The following is a 21,357-nucleotide window of genomic DNA, read 5'->3' as shown; positions in this document are numbered from 1 at the left end:
CAGTGGCAGTCCGGCTTGAACCAGTGACCTTTCAATTACTAGTCCAGTACCTTAACCACTAGGCTACAACTGCCCTTCTTTAAAAGGCAGTCATCTAGCTGCTCAGGTGGCGCAGCGGTAAAATACGCTAGCACACCAGAGCTGAGATTTTAAACACATCGTATTGAATCTTAGCTCTGCCATCCTGCTGGGCTGGGCGTTCACAGAGCGGGAAAAGCCGGACCGGGGTTCCTCATAACTGGTGCAATTACAACCTCTGCTGGCTGATTGATGGCACCTGCGCAGAGTTGAGGAATAATGCTGATCAGGGTGTGGCTCTCCGTGCACAAAACTGATCCGCACATGAACTCACCTCGTGCAGGTGAAAAGAAACTGTCAGTATACATGTGTATACACCGATCAGCCATAACATTAAAACCACCTCCTTGTTTCTAGGTGTTTAAAAACTCCATCAGCATTGACCATATCAGCACAACACACACTAACACACCACCACCAGGTCAGTATCACTGCAGTGCTGAGAATGATCCACCACCCAAATAATATCTACTCTGTAGTGGTCCTGTGGGGGTCATATAAACATATGTCAGTAATTACAGGTTGTAATTACAGATCTGCAAAAATGACAAACCAAAACAATGTAACCAAAAAGTACCTGGATTGTAGTGAAAAATGATGTTGAGAAGGTCCTGGTCCCCCCATGTGATGTGGTTCTTGTATTTCTGGTAGAGGGGGTGTAGCAGGTCCTCCCATGACAGGCCGCTGGCGATCATGCTGTTCTGTAATATCGAGAGTGGCAGGTTATTTTCCACAGCACTGAATATGGTGCTGTGCTTTCAGACACCAGCCAACCCGTCAATGCCAAAATGGCAGATTTGGGGGTTTTTTTCAGTAGAGGCTTGCTCAGGTTTAAAATGAATGACTGTTCTGGGTTTCAGAGATATGCTAATCCATGTCCCCCACACGCACATCCATTAACGTGCACTTCACAGCTGCTGCTCTTAAAGGCTGAGCGATGCTGGTTAAAAGGGTTCACATGTGAGCTGAAATGTCAAGGATGTGTGAGGACTGAACCTTCAGCGGAGTGTTAAAGAAAACAAACCTCAAAGGATGTACTCATCCAACACTAGAGCTTTACTTCCTTAAACTATGTTAAAAATAGTTGCAACTAGTGTTAACAGACATGTAAACAGCTACAATAGACATAGAGGGGTTGGACAATGAAACTGAAACACCTGTCATTTTAGTGTGGGAGGTTTCATGGCTAAATTGGACCAGTCTGGTGGCCAATCTTCATTAATTGCACATTGCACCAGTAAGAGCAGAGTGTGAAGGTTCAATTAGCAGGGTAAGAGCACAGTTTTGCTCAAAATATTGCAATGCACACAACATTATGGGTGACATACCAGAGTTCAAAAGAGGACAAATTGTTGGTGCACGTCTTGCTGGCGCATCTGTGACCAAGACAGCAAGTCTTTGTGATGTATCAAGAGCCACGGTATCCAGGGTAATGTCAGCATACCACCAAGAAGGACAAACCACATCCAACAGTATTAACTGTGGACGCAAGAGGAAGCTGTCTGAAAGGGATGTTCGGGTGCTAACCCGGATTGTATCCAAAAAACATAAAACCACGGCTGCCCAAATCACGGCAGAATTAAATGTGCACCTCAACTCTCCTGTTTCCACCAGAACTGTCCGTCGGGAGCTCCACAGGGTCAATATACACGGCCGGGCTGCTATAGCCAAACCTTTGGTCACTCGTGCCAATGCCAAACGTCGGTTTCAATGGTGCAAGGAGCGCAAATCTTGGGCTGTGGACAATGTGAAACATGTATTGTTCTCTGATGAGTCCACCTTTACTGTTTTCCCCACATCCGGGAGAGTTACGGTGTGGAGAAGCCCCAAAGAAGCGTACCACCCAGACTGTTGCATGCCCAGAGTGAAGCATGGGGGTGGATCAGTGATGGTTTGGGCTGCCATATCATGACATTCCCTTGGCCCAATACTTGTGCTAGATGGGCGCGTCACTGCCAAGGACTACCGAACCATTCTGGAGGACCATGTGCATCCAATGGTTTAAACATTGTATCCTGAAGGCGGTGCCGTGTATCAGGATGACAATGCACCAATACACACAGCAAGACTGGTGAAAGATTGGTTTGATGAACATGAAAGTGAAGTTGAACATCTCCCATGGCCTGCACAGTCACCAGATCTAAATATTATTGAGCCACTTTGGGGTGTTTTGGAGAAGCGAGTCAGGAAACGTTTTCCTCCACCAGCATCACGTAGTGACCTGGCCACTATCCTGCAAGAAGAATGGCTTAAAATCCCTCTGACCACTGTGCAGGACTTGTATATGTCATTTCCAAGACGAATTGACGCTGTATTGGCCGCAAAAGGAGGCCCTACACCATACTAATAAATTATTGTGGTCTAAAACCAGGTGTTTCAGTTTCATTGTCCAACCCCTGTATTTCCAAATGACACTTGAGGACTAGAACATCTAGTTTTAGGTTTGGTGAATCTGTCAAAGCTTGGGTTAATCTAATATATATATAACTAATATATAGTTACATTTGTAGAGAACTGATTAAACAATTAATTAAGCCTTTAAGTGTGTGACAGTGAGGCAAGAAAAAACAGGAAATATCGAGCAGCTTTAAGTCCACAGTAAACATAACAAGAGGTCTTTAGCTGTTAGAAACAGCAAGTCCTGCTAAAAGACGAGTAACAATATGCAACCTGATGTGCATTTAATAGAACCCCACAATATCTATGACTTAAGAACATTGATGGAAAAGTTTTTTTTTTTATATAAACATGAACACAAACAGACTTCATTAGCCAAATTAGTTGGCTTTTTTTGAGTCTTTAAAGATTTCACCACTGGGCAATTAGCCTGTTCTGCCCAGATAATGCTGCACCTCACCTAAACTAAGCTTCACACACAATTTAAAAGCATACACTGATCAGCCATAACATTAAAACCACCTCCTTGTTTCTACACTCACTGTCCATTTGATCAGCTCCACTTACCATATAGAAGCACAGGTATTATTTAGGTGGTGGGTCATTCTCAGCACTGCAGTGACAATGACATGGTGGTGGTGTGTTAGTGTGTGTTGTGCTACTATAAGTGGATCAGACACAGCAGCGCTGCTGGGGTTTTTAAATACCGAGTCCACTCACTGTCCACTCTATTAGACACTCCTACCTAGTTGGTCCACCTTGTAGATGTACAGTCAGAGGCGATCACTCATCTATTGCTGCTGTTTGAGTTTGTCATCTTTTAGACCTTCATCAGTGGTCACAGGACGCTGCCCACGGGGCGCTGTTGGCTGGATGTTTTTGGTTGGTGGACTATTCTCAGTCCAGCAGGGACAGCAGAGCTGCTGTGTCTTATCCACTCATACCAGCACAACATACACTAACACACCATCACAATCTCAGTGTCACTGCAGTGCTGAGAATGATCCACCACCCAAATGCTTCTATATGGTAAGTGGAGCTGATAAAATGGACAGTGTGTAGAAACAAGGAGGTGGTTTTAATGTTATGGCTGATCAGTGTATATATGGGTATATATAGACTTTGTCTTTCACTGTGTATTTTGGGCATTCGTTTAGGATGTGTTTTATAGTGACTGGTATGTGGGGTTTTCTCCTAGTATTAAATGTTTGCGTGTCAGTCCGTAATGGCCTATTCTACATCTTGTATATTTATAGCCTGATCTGCACGTTTTTCATAATTGTATTTTCAGTCTATTCCTGATGTTGGGGTGAATCTCATGTAGTTTATTGTTTGTTTGTGTATTCCATTTAAGTTGCTATTTATTTTTGATGTAGTCTTTTATTAGGCATTTGATGTCTGTTGGTGGAAGTTTGAGGTTAATTATTTTTTATAGTGTTCTACGCCTTGCCAACTGGTCAGTCCTTTTATTTCCCAATATTCCGCAATGTCCAGGTATCCAGCATAGTCTAATATCAAACGTTTTGGCACTGTGAGTTCTCTTATGGTGCTCTGTATTTGGGTTATTGTTGGGTGTTCGGCTGTGGGTGTGTTTAGTGCCTGAAGGCGTGATTTGGTCTGTACATATCAGGGTGTTGTGCTTGTTTTTTAGTCTTGCATATTTTCGTGCCATGAGAAGGGCATTTAATTCTGCTGAAATATAGAGGTGAGAAGAGGTAGATTTGGTTTTCCAAGAGCAGCTGTGACTTAGTATCCGTCAGTATTAAGAAAGCAGTTAAGATACCTTATGTACTTCAAACTACGAAATGGGCAGTTAACAGCAGTTTAGTGCTTTAAAGTGGCACTTCTGCCCATGATAGACTGTTACAGGAACATCTCAGTCTCGTGCATGTAAGGAAAATATTTTAATGTAATTAGCAGGGAACTTAAACTTAAACATCCCAGAATCTATTTAGATATTTTGTATACTAGGCATTTTAGAAACCAGGTAGTGTTGGTGGTTTGCACTTTTTATGCAGATACATGTTTGTCCCTAATAGTCCCTAATAAGCCCAAGCCCTCAAATCTCAGATGAATCAAAGCTTAAAAAGTGAATTTTTTAAAAAAAATTAGCAATTCCAGCCAACAAATCACTGGCTGGTGTAAACTGGCGAGAACATTTTGGGTCTGTTTGAAAACCTAGTGAGCTGCCTTGCTGTCTACTGCCTACCTAAGCAGCCTAAGTAAAAAAGATTTTAATAAGACATCAACTTATAAGACAATTTATTCAGACACATTACACGCAGTTTTCGCTTACTAAGCTAACACAGTTAGCCTCAGGTCATTCAAACCAATGGGCTGAGGCGATACAACCCACTAGCAAGCCAGCTAACATCTCCCCCCATTTACCGAAAATGGTTAAACTGTCATTGACAAGCCCACATTGACAAGCCCAAATAAATGACACTTGTGCACTTCGTTCGTTGCTCCGCATTAGTCCACCATATTTGTCATTTTTTTGTGAGAAAAGTTGTACCACACTGAATGCTGGGATTGCCTTCACAGCTAAGGAAGCATTAGATGCTCCCTCATTATTCAGGCAGTTTATAGCTTCAAAATAAGGCACCCTATAAGGCAGCATTTTAAGGCATTTAAGAATTCAGACAGCCTTCTTCTCGGGGGTGCGAGCAGGATGACGTAAAATGCTGTTTATGTAGAGAGATCACTAGGTTTTCGAACACACTCTTTAAGTGCATGTTTGAAGCACTCACCCTAAACAGAGTGCTGCGAATGCGTGTAAGGTTCATCAGCATGACCCCCGAGTTGACACCAGTAACACCGTAGAAAGGGTGCCTCGCAAAACGACTGTACCAGCCGATTTTGGGAATCTCGTGTTCAGGGGCCATGGCTGCTAGCTGAGTATCGTTGAACGCCTTCAGGAACTCCCAAATGTCGTCCATAGGCCGGAGAAAGAGGACGTCTGTGTCCACATACAGCAACGAGTCCAGGTCTTTTAAGATGACCTTTAAATAAAGGAATGTTATTAAGGTTTTTCATACAACATAGTGAGAGATGAAGAAAAACAAACTTGATTAAAAAAAAAAAACATTCTTACAGGGAGAAAAAGCCTTTGGGCTGCACATGGCTTAAAGAGCTTCCTCCATTCCTCAGCATTTCCCACTGAGAAGGTGATTGGGTAGAGATTGTACTGCAGCTTGGAGGCAAGGGACCATGGCCACTGGCTCAGCTAAAAGAAAAATTGAACATGGTCAGATACAGTGTGTACAAATCACTGAAAACCAAAAGATAACTCTCTCAAACCTTCGATCAGATAAAAACTACTACTAAGTTTACAAAACCAGTCCAATGATGGATTCTGGACCCAAAACACTCTGGATTTATATTTATATCGTTTTACCACCTTCTTTATTGGTTGTTTTTATTTTTTATAATTTATTTATTTATTTTTTTCCCTTTTTTCTCCCACTTTAGCGCATCTAATTTCTGCCTGTCAATCATCCTCTCACTAATGCTGGTCCCTGCTCCTGATTGGGGAGGACGAGGCTGCTCCACGCCCCCTCCGACACGTGCACAGCAATTGAACGACTTATCACCTACACTTGACGAGTGCAGTGCAGTACAGCGCTGTGTACAGAGAGCCACACCCTGTACTGCACTCCTTTCCCATCTCCGTGCAGGCGCCACCAACCAGCCAGCAGAGGTCGTAATCGCACCGGTCTGAGAGAGAGTCCCCATCCGGCTTAATCCCGCCCCTTATCTGAACAACAGGCCAATTGTTGAGATTCGATACGATGTATTCGAGATCTCAGCTCTGGTAAAAATTGTTTTACCGCTGCGCCACCTGAGCGGCTATTGGTTGTTTTTAAATACATCAAACTTCACCCCTACTAATATAATGTCAAGATGAAAATTTGATACATTTACAAAATAACAATAAATGTATAACCTGAACATGTTAATATAATATAATTTGTCTCCTTGTCTATTATTTCTCATACAAGTAATTATATAATTGAATGCTTTGAGTGGCATAGTTGCATAGCTAGTAGAATGAGTGCTGGGTCAACATAGACAGTGTGCAAGTCTTTAGGGTAGGGCTTTGGGCTATTAAAAGGAAGATATATATATATATATATATATTGTTTATGCATTTTCTCCCCTTTTTCTCCCTTTCAGCGCACCCAATTGCCCGATTGCGTCATGCTTCCTCTCCACCAATGCTGATCCCTGCTCTGATTGAGGAGAACGAAACTAACCCATGCCCCCTCCAACACGTGGGCAGCATGCTGTATGCATCCTATCACCTACACTTTGACGAGTGTAGTGCAGCTCAGCACTGTGTACGGAGAGACACACCCTGAGAGAACTCCTTTCTCATCTCTGTGCAGGCACCATCAATCAGAGGTCGTAATTGCATTAGTTATTAGTTAATAATTGTTAGTTATGAGAGAGAGACCCGGTGAGTTGGTTCACCGGCTTAGTCCCACCCATATCTGAACAACAGGCCAATCGTTGTTCATGCGGCCGCTCAGCCTAGACGGCAGGCAGAGCTGAGATTCTATACAATGTATTCGAGATCCAAGCTCTGGTTCCAGCGTGTGTTTTTACCGCTGCGCCACCTGAGCGGCTCATCAAAAGGAAGATTGTGGGTTCAAATCCCAGCTCTGCCATGGAGCCATTTTCTATAATTATACTTTTGATTATTTGGGGAAACTGAGGATACTAATTGTTTAATATTTACTAGTGGAATCTTTGTTCCTTCATGCTTCTTGTAGCTTGGGGTCGCCAGAGGTCTGATTCTACTCTGATGTGCAATTCATTTTCAATAGGAGAAAGATCTGGACTACAGGCAGGCTAGTCAAGAACACACACTCTGTGTCTACAGAGACACAGTGTTGTAGCAGGTGCAGAATGAGGCCTGGCATTGTCTTGCTGAAAGAATCATGGACTGTCCTGGAGGTATATGTCTTTAAAATCCCAATATACACCGATCAGCCATAACATCAAAACCACCTCCTTGTTTCTACAGCTCCACTTACCATATAGGAGCACTTTGTAGTTCTACTAGTCTCTACTAGTTCTAATTACTGACTGTAGTCCATCTGTTTCTCTACATACTTTTTTAGCCTGCTTTTACCCTGTTATTCAATAGTCAGGACCCCCACAGGGCCACCACAGAGCAGGTATTATTTATGTGGTGAATGATTCTCAGCACTGCAGTGACACTGACATGGTGGTGGTGTGTTAGTGTGTGTTGTGCTGGTATGTGTGGATCAGACACAGCAGTGCTGCTGGAGTTTTTAAGTACTGTGTCCACTCACTGTCTATTCTATCTATCTATTGCTGCTGTTTGAGTTGATCATCTTCTAGACCTTCATCAGTGGTCACAAGACGCTGCCCACGGGGCGCTGTTGGCTGGATATTTTTGGTTGGTGGACTATTCTCAGTCCAGCAGTGACAGTGAGGTATTTCAAAACTCCATCAGTGCTGCTGTGTCTGATCCACTCATACTAGCACAACACACACTAACACACCACCACCATGTCAGTGTCACTGCAGTGCTGAGAATGATCCACCACCCAAATAATACCTGCTCTGTGGTGGTCCTGTGGGGGTCCTGACCATTGAAGAATAGCATGAAAGGGGGCTAACAAAGCATGCAAAGAAATAGATAGACTACAGTCAGTAATTGTAGAACTACAAAGTGCTTCTATATGGTAAGTGGAGAGGGAGGTGGAGGTTACAATGGAGACCTGTTTACTTCACTCTCTACCTTTAAAGGTTCATGCTCCTTGCTTTTTTTTTCTTTTATTGGGCTATTTACAACATCCACTCATAAAAATGTATTTTAAAACAAGCCGGTTGATAATTTACTGCTCTGTTAAACACCAACACTGCTTACTATCAGTGACACTATTATGAAACAATCTAGCTCAGAGGGTGAGCAAAGAAAGCCCTAAGCTACAAGTTTTGCTGGTGATAAGAGTAAGGGATCAGAGCATGGAAAATGTGACAATTTGCCGGCCTCGTTAACAGTGTGCCCCTCTGGCATCACACAGATAATTGTGGGGGAAAAAAACGAAATGGCCTAATTAACTTTGGGTTGTGCCAAGTTCTACTAGTGTTCAGAGTACATATCGAATAGGCAGTCATCCAGCACTTTATTAGGTACACATATTTCTAATATGTGTACAATTACTGACTGTAGATCATCTCTTGCTCTTTTTACTTGTATACACTGATCAGCCATAACATTAAAACCACCTCCTTGTTTCTACACTCACTGTCCATTTTATCAGCTCCACTTACCATATAGAAGTACTTTGTAGTTCTACAATTACTGACTGTTGTGCTGGTATGAGTGGATCAGACACAGCAGCGCTGCTGAAGTTTTTAAATACCTATCCACTCACTGTCCACTCTATTAGAAACTCCTACCTAGTTGGTCCACCTTGTAGATGTAAAGTCAGAGACGATCGCTCATCTATTGCTGCTGTTTGAGTTGGTCATCTTCTAGACCTTCATCAGTGGTCACAGGACGCTGCCCAAGGGGCACTGTTGTCTGGATGTTTTTGGTTGGTGGACTATTCTCACTCCAGCAGTGACTGTGAAGTGTTTAAAAACTCCATCAGCATTACTGTGTCTTATTCACTCATACCAGCACCACACACACTAACACACCACCACCTTGTCATTGTCAATGCAGTGCTGAGAATAATCCACCACCCAAATAATACCTACTCTGTGGTGGTCCTGGTAGAGTCCTGACCATTGAAGAACAGAGTGAAAGGAGGCTAACAAAGCATACAGAAAAACAGATGGACTACAGTCAGTAACTGTAGAACTACAAGGTGCTCCTATATGGTAAGTGGAGCTGATAAAATGGACAAGGAGGTGGTTTTAATGTTATTCCTGATCGGTGTATGTAAACCAATCCAATAGGACCCTCACTGACCAAATGTTATTTGAGTGGTGGACTATGCTAATCAGTGCAATTACACTAACATGGTAATAACATGGTTGTGCTGGTTTAAGTGTAGCAGGGGCAGCAGTGCTGTTGGGATTTCTGAACCACTGTGCTGGTACTGGGAGGAGAAAATAATACAAAAGTATCCAGTGATCTGAAAAGCTGCACTGATAAATGACTACAGGGAGATTAAAACACATTTGCTCTAACTGTACATGTACGAGTTGGCTATGATTGTTAGGATTTAACGTCATGTTTTACACTTTGGTTACATTCATGACCGGAATGGTAGTTACTGGTTACTCAAGATTCATCAGTTTAATTTTGTATCTCCGATTTACCTAAATGACAGGTCTTTGGACTGTGGAAGGAAACCGGAGCTCCTGGAGGAAACTCACATAGACACTGGGAGAACATATAAACTCCACACAGAAAGGACCTGGAATGCTCCAACTGGGAATCAAACCCAGGACTTTCGTGCTGTGAGGAAACCGTGCTACCTACTGAGCCACTGTGCTGTCCGAGCCCCAATAAATGGCAAGCAACAGACTGATCAACGCTGTTAATTAAAAATGTCTTTTAATTCAGCCAACTGTTGGTATTTGGTTTAATAACAGAGCTGCAATTATCTCACCCATTAGCAGCATAAGGGAAAATCTGGTAGCAGGCTATAATCTGACTCCGAAATTCAATCCCCTTATAAGTGTCTGCACCCCTGCCAGAAGATGCATTACCTCTCAGGAAGGTGCTCGTTGGTCATAAGTAGAACGTTTTGTATTATGCACTGAAGTAATTTCAATTCTAAACAAAGAAAGCAGGTGCTCAAAAGGTGAGCAGTCTAATGCACCATCCCACCACGGCTAAGGTTCCATTCGGAAACAATGGGCACAAAGCAGGATTGACTTGGACAAGGCACAGATCTATCCCAGGGCTTCGGACATCCCAGTACCAGATTGCACAGGACTCCTTTAGATGTCTTGTGGACACCATGTCTTAGCATGTCAGTGTTTTGACAGCATATTAGGCAGATAGTTTCAATGTTATGACTAACTGGTGTATAGTGTAAATAACATTACGTACACAGTACACAAGTACATAAGTACACAGTTGTATGTATTGTGCACAGTTATACAGGGTGGGCCATTTATATGGATACACCTAAATAAAATGGCCCATTGTGTTGGATTGTCAATGCAAGCCTCTTCTCCCACTCTTCACACACTGATAGCAACACCGCAGAAGAAATGCTAGCACAGGCTTCCAGTATCCGTAGTTTCAGGTGCTGCACATCTCGTATCTTCACAGCATAGACAATTGCCTTCAGATGACCCCAAAAATAAAAGTCTAAGGGGGTCAGATCGGGAGACCTTTGGGTCAATTTCTTTTGCGGTGTTGCTATCAGTGTGTGAAGAGTGGGAGAAGAGGGTTGCATTGACAATCCAACACAATGGGCAGCACTTTGAACACATTTTATAAGTGGTCAGAAACTTGTAAATAACTCATGAAAGAATAAAGTTACGTTAAAACCAAGCACACCATTGTTTTTCTTGTGAAATTCTCAATAAGTTTGATGTGTCACATCCCATTGAAAAAACTAAAGTTGGATCCAAAATGGCCAACTTCAAAATGGCCGCCATGGTCACCACCCATCTTGAAAAGTTTTCCCCCTCCCATATACTAATGTGCCACAAACAGGAAGTTAATATCACCAACCATTCCCATTTTATTTAGGTGTTTCCATATAAATGGCCCACCCTGTACAGTATAATACTACGTGTTTACTTAAGATTAAATTAACATAGGATGGGGAAGCTTTTGTCTACTGTTTCTATGACACAAATCTTAGCTGTGTTATTGTTTACTTTATTTATTTATTTAGTTGTTTTACACCGTGTTTACACAATAGTTATATTCACGGCAGAAAAGGGTAGGCAATTTTTATATCAGATAGATAAGATAGGATAGATAAGTAATTTATATATTATATTATATTAATAATAAGTAATTTTTATATCAGTCTATAGCTCTTGTCAAGCGTTGTTTTAGTGTGTTGTTTTATATGTGTTCTTTTAGATTAATTTGGGGTTTGTTACCATTTATATGCCTCAGCCCACCGGATGGCAGAGCTGAGATTCGATACGATGTATTCAAAATCCCAGCTCTGGTGTGCTAGCGTGTTTTACCGCTGCGCCACCTGAGCGGCCACATACAGAAACTTTAACCCTACAATCTGACATTCATATGAAGTCAAGGGCCTCTGCTGGACAATTTTGGAACCTGCTGGCTGAGGAAAAATATCCATAAGAAACATAAGAAAATGTGCCACATATCTGACAGCATTTTTGGATCAACCTACTTGTGTGAATCAGCCTTGAGAATTGACATGAGCAGCTATTGTACAGACTACATAAACCTGGCTGACACGACTCAGTGCAAATCATTAGAATAAGGTTAGTGTGATTTTCAGTCACCTGCCCTGTAATGCTAAATATCAATATAGGCAACTGAAGTGCATTAAAAAAAACTTCAAAGAGTTTTTGAAAAATGATGAGGCCAACCTTAAAAAGTAGATGGTAATGACCTGTCAACTGAAATAGTAGATTTTAAGCCACAAAAGTATGAGCACCCCTGTTTTAGACCTTTTTTTATTGACCTGCCGGGACATACAATAGCCATAATTGTCTGTATCTGAAGTAAGAAGGTCACCTGGGTTCACCAGGTGGTCGAGGCGCCTGCACAAGGGCTGAGCTAAGCATGTCTCTTTTCACTTGTGAGACAGTCCGTGGCTCTCCTCAGTATAATACAGTCTTCAGTACTGGCCAGTGTAAACAGGATCCTATGATGAATGTGACTTTCACAATAGACAAAATGTTTCGAGTCAAAACTATCTGCTCTAGACTGATAAGGGCTGATTTACAAGCTTACTAATATGTGATGTGTATCCAGATGTTATTTTTCATAATACATTTGTGGGGAGTAAAGATGAAGTCACTCAAATTCAAGCCATGACCACAAAATATAAAAATCTCAATATAAGCCAAACATTACTCTAAAATGTCAAATAATTTATCAGCCACTCCCTACAGAAGAATAAAAACATGATGTGACTAAAAACGGAAAACAGTAAGCTCACTGTGTCCCTATCTGAACTGTTACCTCTTTTTCAAACTGCGCAGACAGCTCCTCCTCGGTGAAGATATGAAACTTGATCTTCTTGATGCTGAAGAGGAGGGCTGACTTCACCATGGTGAGGGTTTCCTCCAGCCGGTTTCCACACGCGACCACAGCAAGGTGCATTACCTCCTCTGCTTGAACAACCCTTAACCTAGACTGCCCATGCTCACTCTTCAGCCTAGAATAGAAAGAACAAGGTAAGAACCAGGTCGGAAAGTGGCATAATGTTCCAAACTAAAGCAACACATGATATAATCCTTAAACCTTATTTCAGAAGCACCTTATAGACCAAAACATAGATGATATAGACAGTGTGGCAAGAGTGCAGCATCCTTTATACAGGAACTCTATACAGTCAACCTTTCATGTCATTTCACACAATGAACAAGCCTGGTTTAAAGACGTGCAACATGATGTCACAAAATACTTTTGGCAAATTTTCTGTAAAATGAGCAGCTGTAAGAATTCTTCTAGCCATTAGCCTGTCTGCCCACAGCCACCCCTTAGCTCTTTCCTGCTTGAATGCTCAGAACTCTTAAATTATCAGACACCTAAACAATAAGCAGCCAAAAGAAGCTTTTAATGTTTTAATGTTCAGCAAGCACCATACAACTACAGCTAAGAAAACAACGGGGGGTGCAAGTGACAAGCAAAGGAAACTGATCTAAATTGGTGTCAAGGTTGCGAAAAGGTGCTATGAAGGTGTCGGCAGATAACGACGAGACACACATTTCATAAGAGCAACTACACATACATAAAATAAGAAAGGTGTGTGCACTCTCAAATATGTCTATATAGTTTTGCATTTCCCCCAATTTTCCTCCTAATCTAGGTGTATCCAATTACCCAAATGCATTTTGCTTCCTCTCTACTGATGCTGACTTCCACTCCTGATCGAGGAGAGACATGACTCACGCCCCCTTTGACACATGCATCTTTTCACCTGCATGAGGCGAGTTCATATGGGGCTTAGTCTTGCACATGGAGAGTCACACACTGATCTCCGTTATCCTCAATCTCTGTGCAAAAGCCATCGATCAGCCAGCAGAGGTCGTAATTGCATCAGTTATGAGGAATTCCAATCGAAGCCTGACGAACGAGCAAATCATTGTCCATGTACGTGCCTAGGCTATCGGTAGCAGAGCTGAGATTCAAACTCATTAGTTCAAGGTGTCAGCTCTGGTGTGCTAGCATGTTTTTACCGCTGTACTACCCGAGCGCCCATCTATACAGTGGTACCTTAAAACTCGACGTCAATTGGTTCTGGGAGTGGCATCGAGTTTAAAAGGCATTGAGTTTTAAGTAGAGATGAACCGATCGGGCCGATAGCCGATTCCGATCGGGGGGGGGGGGGGGGGGGGGGGTTAGCAGTAAATAAACTTAAAAAGAGCCTCACAGTAAAGATAAACCGGAGCAGCGCGCACACGCGCGCGCGTGTGTGTGTGTGTGCCTTTAAAAGAGACGCAGTTACAGAGTTACAGAGACGCAGAGTTCACAGTATCGCTATAAGTGATTCATGAGTTGATTCGTTTTTATGTGAAGCGTAAGTTTCTCTTCTCAGTTATCTCTCCGTGTTTACTGTTATTAATTAAATGTCGTGGTTTTAAATAAACACCAGCTACTACAGAACATTTTGTGTGACTCTCTTACATTAAATTAAAAAACTTTTGCCTCGGATTGGCTCTGTAACGTTTTCTGTTCTCATCTACATCACAAGTAAGAACCGCTTACGATTTACCAAAGTGAACCACGAGTTTATATAACGTGCTGATAGAATCGACTCAGATGTGACCGGGTTGAATTATCTTTTTAAAGTAAATATTACAATCAGCAAAATTACATCGTAAGAGCTTTCACCATGGTTTCTGTACGATTGTTGATGAATGGTGATGTGATGGTTGGTGCTTCGTAGCTCAAAGTCTGGATCAATCCACTGAGCTGTTAACTTAACATGGTCTTTATATATCACACGATCGGATCGGCTACTTTTAGGAAATATCGCCGATCGCCGATAGCATATTTTGGTTAAAAATCGGCCGATACCGATTCGTAGCCGATCGATCATCCCATCTCTAGTTTTAAGGTATTTTTTCCGATAAGGATTTATGGGAAACCTGTTAATGCGTTTCATGGCCCCGTGGAACTGCATATATTTTAGGCCAATGTAAAATAATGGGGTTGTTTTTGACACTTATACATTGAACACTGATGTTGTGTTGCTGTGTCATTCTTTTAATACATTAAGTCACAGTATGCACTTTTTAATGATAAGCGTTTTAGACTCTCTCAGAAAAGCTGATTCTCACAATTTCTCAGCACCCTGGACTATAACACAAGTTTAAAAGTGAAACAGTGGAAAATCCAGCTAAACACAAATACATGTGGATGCTTTAAGAGTGACTGTTATTCCACACAAATTCAGATTCGTCTCATATTCGCACTTTGATGACGTTTTACTGCACCGCTCAAGTCGAGTGTTAAACAAAAAAAAAAAAACGTCGCACACACATCGAGTTTAAGGGAAACGTTGAGTTTAAGGGTACGAAGGGTGTCAAATTTCAAAGATTTCGAGTTTAGGGGACGTCAAGTTACAAGGTACCACTGCATTTTATATATTATTATATTTTAATTAAAAGTAATATATATCTAACAGAAAATTTCATTTGATTCTAACAGCAGCCTTCTAACAGCATTAGAAAAAACTAATGCATAAAAACCCTGACAGCAGTAGGACCAAAAGGAAAGAAACTCCAGCAGAATTTAAATGGACCTGGGAAACTACATGCCGTTTCATACGTGCCCTTCACTATCTGCACCGGGTCGCTGTGGTTTCTCACATGCCTGTTTCTGGTATCTGGTTTGCGTTTGTGGTTCACATCACAGTATCAGCCACAGGAAGCGAGCACTCAGACACCACAACAACTGACAACCTCTGGAACACGGTGCTACTTTTATTCAGGGATCTGGTTAAAAGAAACAAAACCGTGCTGGCTGAGAAGTGTGCGGCCTTTCAGACTTTTAAAGCGAGCGGGGAAAGACATCAAAAGGTGTCCTTGGAGGAAGGAATATGCAAATTAGTCTTTGAAAGTCAAACAGGCCTTGATACAGAAGAAGTGAATGGAGAAAAGCTGAGCCATGGTATTATACAACACTTTGTTTTCTGCCAGTTTGAGGCGTGAACACACTTCACATTAAATGAAATGAAAGGCTGCTTTGAATTTTAAGTTTCCTTTAAAAAGCTTTATGTTATTACAGGGAGATAGATACTAGTATACAGCAACCCATAGCTTTAACACTGACCTGTATCGTACAAGTGTATGTAAACATTTAAAGATTTGAGACCTTAACAGTCTCTATGATTGAATGGTCATGAAGGTTTATTTGTATAAAAGGATGTGTTGCATAAGTTGAATTATTTCATACATAAGTAACAAAATATGCTGTGTCAGGGGTACACACACAGCAATCTACACTCTATGCTGAAGTATGTGGACACCTGGCCACTCAGGTGGCGCAGCGGTAAAGTACGCTAGCGCACCAGAGTTGGGGTTTCAAATACATCGTATCGAATCTCAGCTCTGCCTTTCCGATTGGGCTGGGCGGCAGCGTGAACAACGATTGGCTGTTGTTCAGGGTTAGAGTATAAGAAAGTTGGATCATACACACACCCATTCATCTATAGAGCAATTCGGTGTCTGCAATGAACCTGACTGCATGTTTTTGGACTGTGGGAGGAAACCGGAGCTCCCGGAGGAAACCCACGCAGACACGGGGAGAACATGCAAACTCCGCACAGAAAGGACCCAGTGCTACCCACCGCCCGTCAGCATGGAAACATTATACGTAATTAGATTTTATGAATTGTTTAAAAGCTTATATTTTTCTTTTCTGTTTAATTAATCAAATAATAAAAAGTAGTACATTCAAAAATCACATTCTGAGAAAATTGGATTATTTAGAGAGCTTATTAAAATATTGATTTACCCATTCAATACTAAACAGCTAGTCTTTTTTTTTAAATGTTTTACTGTAAGCATGCATCCATAACTGAACTGAAATAACACCTTTAGTTTCAGAACTGTGTTAGCAGTTGCTGTGTGTTTTTCCCCAGTCTATTTTTATAATTTTCAGTTCCTGTATGCAGAAAATGCACATGCCCATGTACTTTTTATTATCATTTTTATATCATCATAATATGAAATTTCTCATTGTAATCTGTGCTTCAGAACTACTTATTACTACTTATTATGCTTTTATAATTTTTATACTATAGATAAATTATGGAGGACCTGGTAGGCACTCGACTTCATCCATGTGTTCATAAAAACCTCAACCTCAAAAAAAGTTTGTGGGGTTCATGGTGGCTCTGTGGGTAGCACTGTCACCTCACAGCAAGAAGGTCCTGAATCCGATTCCCAGGTGGAGTGGTCCGGGTCATTTCTGTGTGGAGTTTGCATGTTCTCTCCGTGTTTGCGTGGGTTTCCTCCAGGAGCTTCGGTTTCCTCCCACAGTCCAAAGACATGCAAGTGAGGTAAATTGGAGATTCAACTAATAATTGCCCATTACTGTTTTACACTGCATTTTTTTTTAAATATTTTTTATTTATGCATTTACTCCCCTTTATCTCCCTTTTTAGCGCGTCCAATTGCCCGATTGCGTCCCTGCTCTGATTGAAGAGAACGAAGCTAACCCACGTCCCCTCCGACGCGTGGGCAGCATGCCATATGCATCTTATCACCTACACTTTGATGAGTGCAGTGCAGCTCAGCGTTGTGTACGGAGAGACACCCCCCGAGAGCACCCTTTTCTCATCTCTGTGCAGGCGCCATCGATCAGCCAGCAGAGGTCGTAATTGCACCAATCATGGGAGAGAGACCCCATCCGGCTTAGTCCCGCGCATCTGAACAACAGGCCAATCGTTGTTCATGTGGCCGCTCAGCCTTAACCGGTAGGCAGAGCTGAGATTTGATACGATGTATTCGAGATCCCAGCTCTGGTTCCAGCATGTGTTTTTACCGCTGCGCCACCTGAGCGGCCTTTTACACTGAACTTGAACTGATGAATCATGTGTAATCATGTTCTGTCATGAATGTTACCAAAGTGTAAAATATAACTAATGAATAAACAAACAAACAACAAAGCCCTCTCATATTTGTAGCTTATATGACTAGGCAAAACAGCGAGTGGAGATTGTAGCCTATAGCATTATGGATTCCCTACTGTAATGTGGATGGAAGGCATCTTTTAGCAGACATAAATCTGACATTATCCAGACAGAGATGTAGGAAACACAGAACCAAAAGTGAGAGACAGACACTAATAGCAAAAGCAAGACCTGTACAATCTCTATGTTGGAGTTATAGTTCCAACATAGCAGATCAAATAGGGACAGTGCATCCAAGATGCGAGCTGGTTGGATGTTTGACGATGCTTTTCGCACTAGAATAATTACATTAATACACACAATTTGTTTAAAACTAACTTTTACTTTAAGTTGCAAGGTTGTTGAGCAATTAGGAATACTACATTTCCAGGATTAAGTGTTCTGTTGGTCATAATATTTAGTTTAGATCTAAAGTTTACATGTATTTGTAAAGGACATGCATGTCACGGTAGCTTTGAGATTTGTACAATTGTGACTAAATTTAATTATTTATTTATTAGGATTTTAACGTCACGTTTTACATACTTAAGTTACATTCATGACAGGACGGGTAGAGTTACTCGTTACACAAGATTCATAAGTTCATGGACAATTGTGTATCTCCAATTCACCTTTGCATGTCTTTGGCCTGTGGAAGGAAACCGGAGCTCCCGGAGGAATCCCACGCAGACACAGGGAGAACATGCGAACTCCACAAAGAAAGGACCCGGACCGCCCCACCTGGGGATCTAACTCAAGACCTTCTTGCTGTGAGGCAACAGTGCTACCCACCGAACAATCGGAACAAATTTAAAATGTGTCTCAATGGACAGATTAAATCCTAATACCTAATAGAACACAAATGACACTGTCCACAGTCAAGCAAGCTTAGGGCAGCGCTAAACTGACACTTTTTCTTTTGTCTTACTTTCATACATTTGACCTGTACTTTGCCATCAGCGGCATCGAGCTATTAGTAGGCCGTGTCACAAGTTAAAGGACACTATGGATCTTTTGGCAACACAGAATTCATAATTCTACACTGATTAGCCATAACATTAAAACCATCTCCTTGTTTCTACACTCACTGTCCATTTTATCAGCTCCACTTACCATATAGAAGTACTTTGTAGTTCTACAATTACTGACTGTAGTCCATCTGTTTCTCTCTTTCACCCTGTTCTTCAATGGTCAGGACTCTCCCAGGACCACAACAGAGTAGGTATTATTTAGGTGGTGGGTCATTCTCAGCACTGCAGTGACAATGACATGGTGGTGCTGTGTTAGTGTGTGTTGTGCTGGTATGAGACACAGCAGCGCTGATGGAGTTTTTAAACACCTCACCTCAGTGCTTCTGGTGCTATGGTAAGTGGGGCTGATAAAATGGACAGTGAGGGTAGAAACAAGGAGGTGGTTTTAACGTTATGGCTGATCGGTGTAGTTGATGTATGTATATTTTTGAATAAAGGCCTTTAAAAGGCCTTTTTTGGACAAAAAATTGAATCCAATCTTTTGATTTGCTAGTTAATGGATTTACTTTGTGTTTAACCTCAGTCAGCTTGAAGCAGTGTGCTCACAAAATACTCAGGCACTGAACGCACTGAAATGCTTACAGCCTAAATCAGCACATCTGGAAACGTTTAACAGCACATTTAAATGGTAGAGAGGAATTGTGGTTGTTATAACAGGGCATAAGCATGCAACAGGTAATAATCAAGAAATGCTTTGCTATGTCAGTTTTGTAGTGAGGCAAAAGCATTACCTTTAAAGATGAACAAGAGCTAAAAAGTGGCTCAAATGTACTGAAGATGAAAGACTCAAGAGAAATTTTGATACATGTATTCCAGCTGGAAAATTCTGCTAGGTTTATAAATTCCTTTGTGTTGGAATGTAACCAGCACTTTTTAGCCCACACCGCCAACTAAATTCACACTTTTTACCACCTCCGTTTAATCCTCTTCTGCCAAATACTGATTTTGCCATGCCATTATTGGCTGTACGCCCTGCTGTAAAGGCTGCTGACTGAAATCAGACAGAGTTCTGAGTCTTCGTCTTTACTGTCGAAGGTTGGAACAGGCTAATCCACAACTCACTGGAATGCTTAGGGGAAGCACGGCAGAAATTTGCTTCAGAAAGAGAATGAGAGAGAGAAAGCAGCTTTAAGTCTTCCCAGATGACATGTTTATGAGGATACGTAATGTGCCTGCCATGCAGCAGTAAATCTTCCTCTAGGCGCACATTATTACTGCCTTCCACATGACAGAAAATGCTATTTGTTTGAAACCATTCAGGAACCGCTGGACGTATTTAGTACGTTTCATGGTGCCATGCAATATTTTAAATAACGCATCATATATTTTATATATGATAGAAATATTATGGCTCTGCAATGCACATCTGTCTGTTATACCACATCATTTGTAGCAAACTGATTGTTTATAGTTAACATCACTGATTATGTTTTAACTTGGTGTATATTGTGTACTAAAATATACACCGATCAGCCATAACATTAAAACCACCTCCTTGTTTCTACACTCACTGTCCATTTTATCAGCTCCACTTACCATATAGAAGCACTTTGTAGTTCTACAATTACTGACTGTAGTCCATCTGTTTCTCTACATACCTTTTTAACCTCCTTTTTTAACCCCCACAGGACCAGTACAGATTAGGTATTATTTGGATGGTGGATCATTCTCAGCACTGCAGTGACACTGACATGGTGTGTTAGTGTGTGTTGTGCTGTTATGAGTGGATAAGACACAGCAGCGCTGATGGAGTTTTTAAATACCTCACTGTCACTGCTGGACTGAGAATAGTCCACCAACCAAAAATATCCAGCCAACAGCGCCCTGTGTAATATTATCTGCTCTATGTTGGTCCTGTGGGGGTCCTGACCATTGAAGAACAGGGTGAAAGCAAGTAAAAAAAAAAGCATGTAGAGAAACAGGTGGACTACAGTCAGTAATTGCAGAACTTTTTCAAAGTGCTCCTATATGATAAGTGGAGCTGAGAAAATGAATAGAGAGAGAGAGAGAGAGAGAGAGAGCAAAGGTAGTGGACTAGTGATCAGAGGGCTGTTGGTGTAATTCCCACTACTGCAAAGTTGCTATTGTTGAATGCCCGGGGCAAGACCCTTAACCCTCAACTGCTTGTATTGATATTCGGTCACAACTGTAAGCCGCTTTGGACTGCTAATACTATAACTGTAAAATTAGCTGAAAAAGGAATAACATCTGGGCTGTTTTTCATCATTTCGACATGGAGACATAAAGAGTGACAAAGAGGGTAAAAAGTAAAGAGAATGTTACACCATACCACCACATTCTACATTCTAGAGAACTTTGTGCTAATTTTATGGAAACAGATTGGGAAATACCAGTTTCTGTTACCGAAACACAAAGCAAGGTCAGCAGGGCATGTATCTTTGGGATGAAGTAGAATGGCAACCCAGAATCAGCTTATCATAACTAAACTGTTACAAAACAACAAAAATAAGTGCAAAACAAGATCAGGAAGAAATGGAATCTTGCTGTGTTAACAACAGTAACACAATCCCAATAGATACATTTACGCTCACATAAAACCAACACAC

At 41.5% G+C, this 21,357-nt stretch overlaps 1 protein-coding gene across 1 annotated transcript in view; it reads right to left on the bottom strand.

The window, feature by feature from the left end:
- Window positions 1-21,357, bottom strand: part of gxylt2 (glucoside xylosyltransferase 2) — a 54,104-nt gene that overhangs the window by 12,713 nt on the left and 20,034 nt on the right. The window contains exons 2-5 of the mRNA XM_062996719.1: window positions 12,599-12,794; window positions 5,570-5,701; window positions 5,226-5,477; window positions 656-779 (exon numbers count right to left, since the gene is read on the bottom strand). Coding sequence (XP_062852789.1) covers window positions 656-779; window positions 5,226-5,477; window positions 5,570-5,701; window positions 12,599-12,794 — 704 coding nt within the window. The remainder of the gene's footprint in view (window positions 1-655; window positions 780-5,225; window positions 5,478-5,569; window positions 5,702-12,598; window positions 12,795-21,357) is intronic.

Source organism: Trichomycterus rosablanca, chromosome 6, assembly GCF_030014385.1.
Source record: "Trichomycterus rosablanca isolate fTriRos1 chromosome 6, fTriRos1.hap1, whole genome shotgun sequence".
Taxonomy (NCBI): Eukaryota; Metazoa; Chordata; class Actinopteri; order Siluriformes; family Trichomycteridae; genus Trichomycterus; species Trichomycterus rosablanca.
Note: the sequence above shows the minus strand (reverse complement) of the source record. Positions and strands in the feature narration are given on the sequence as shown.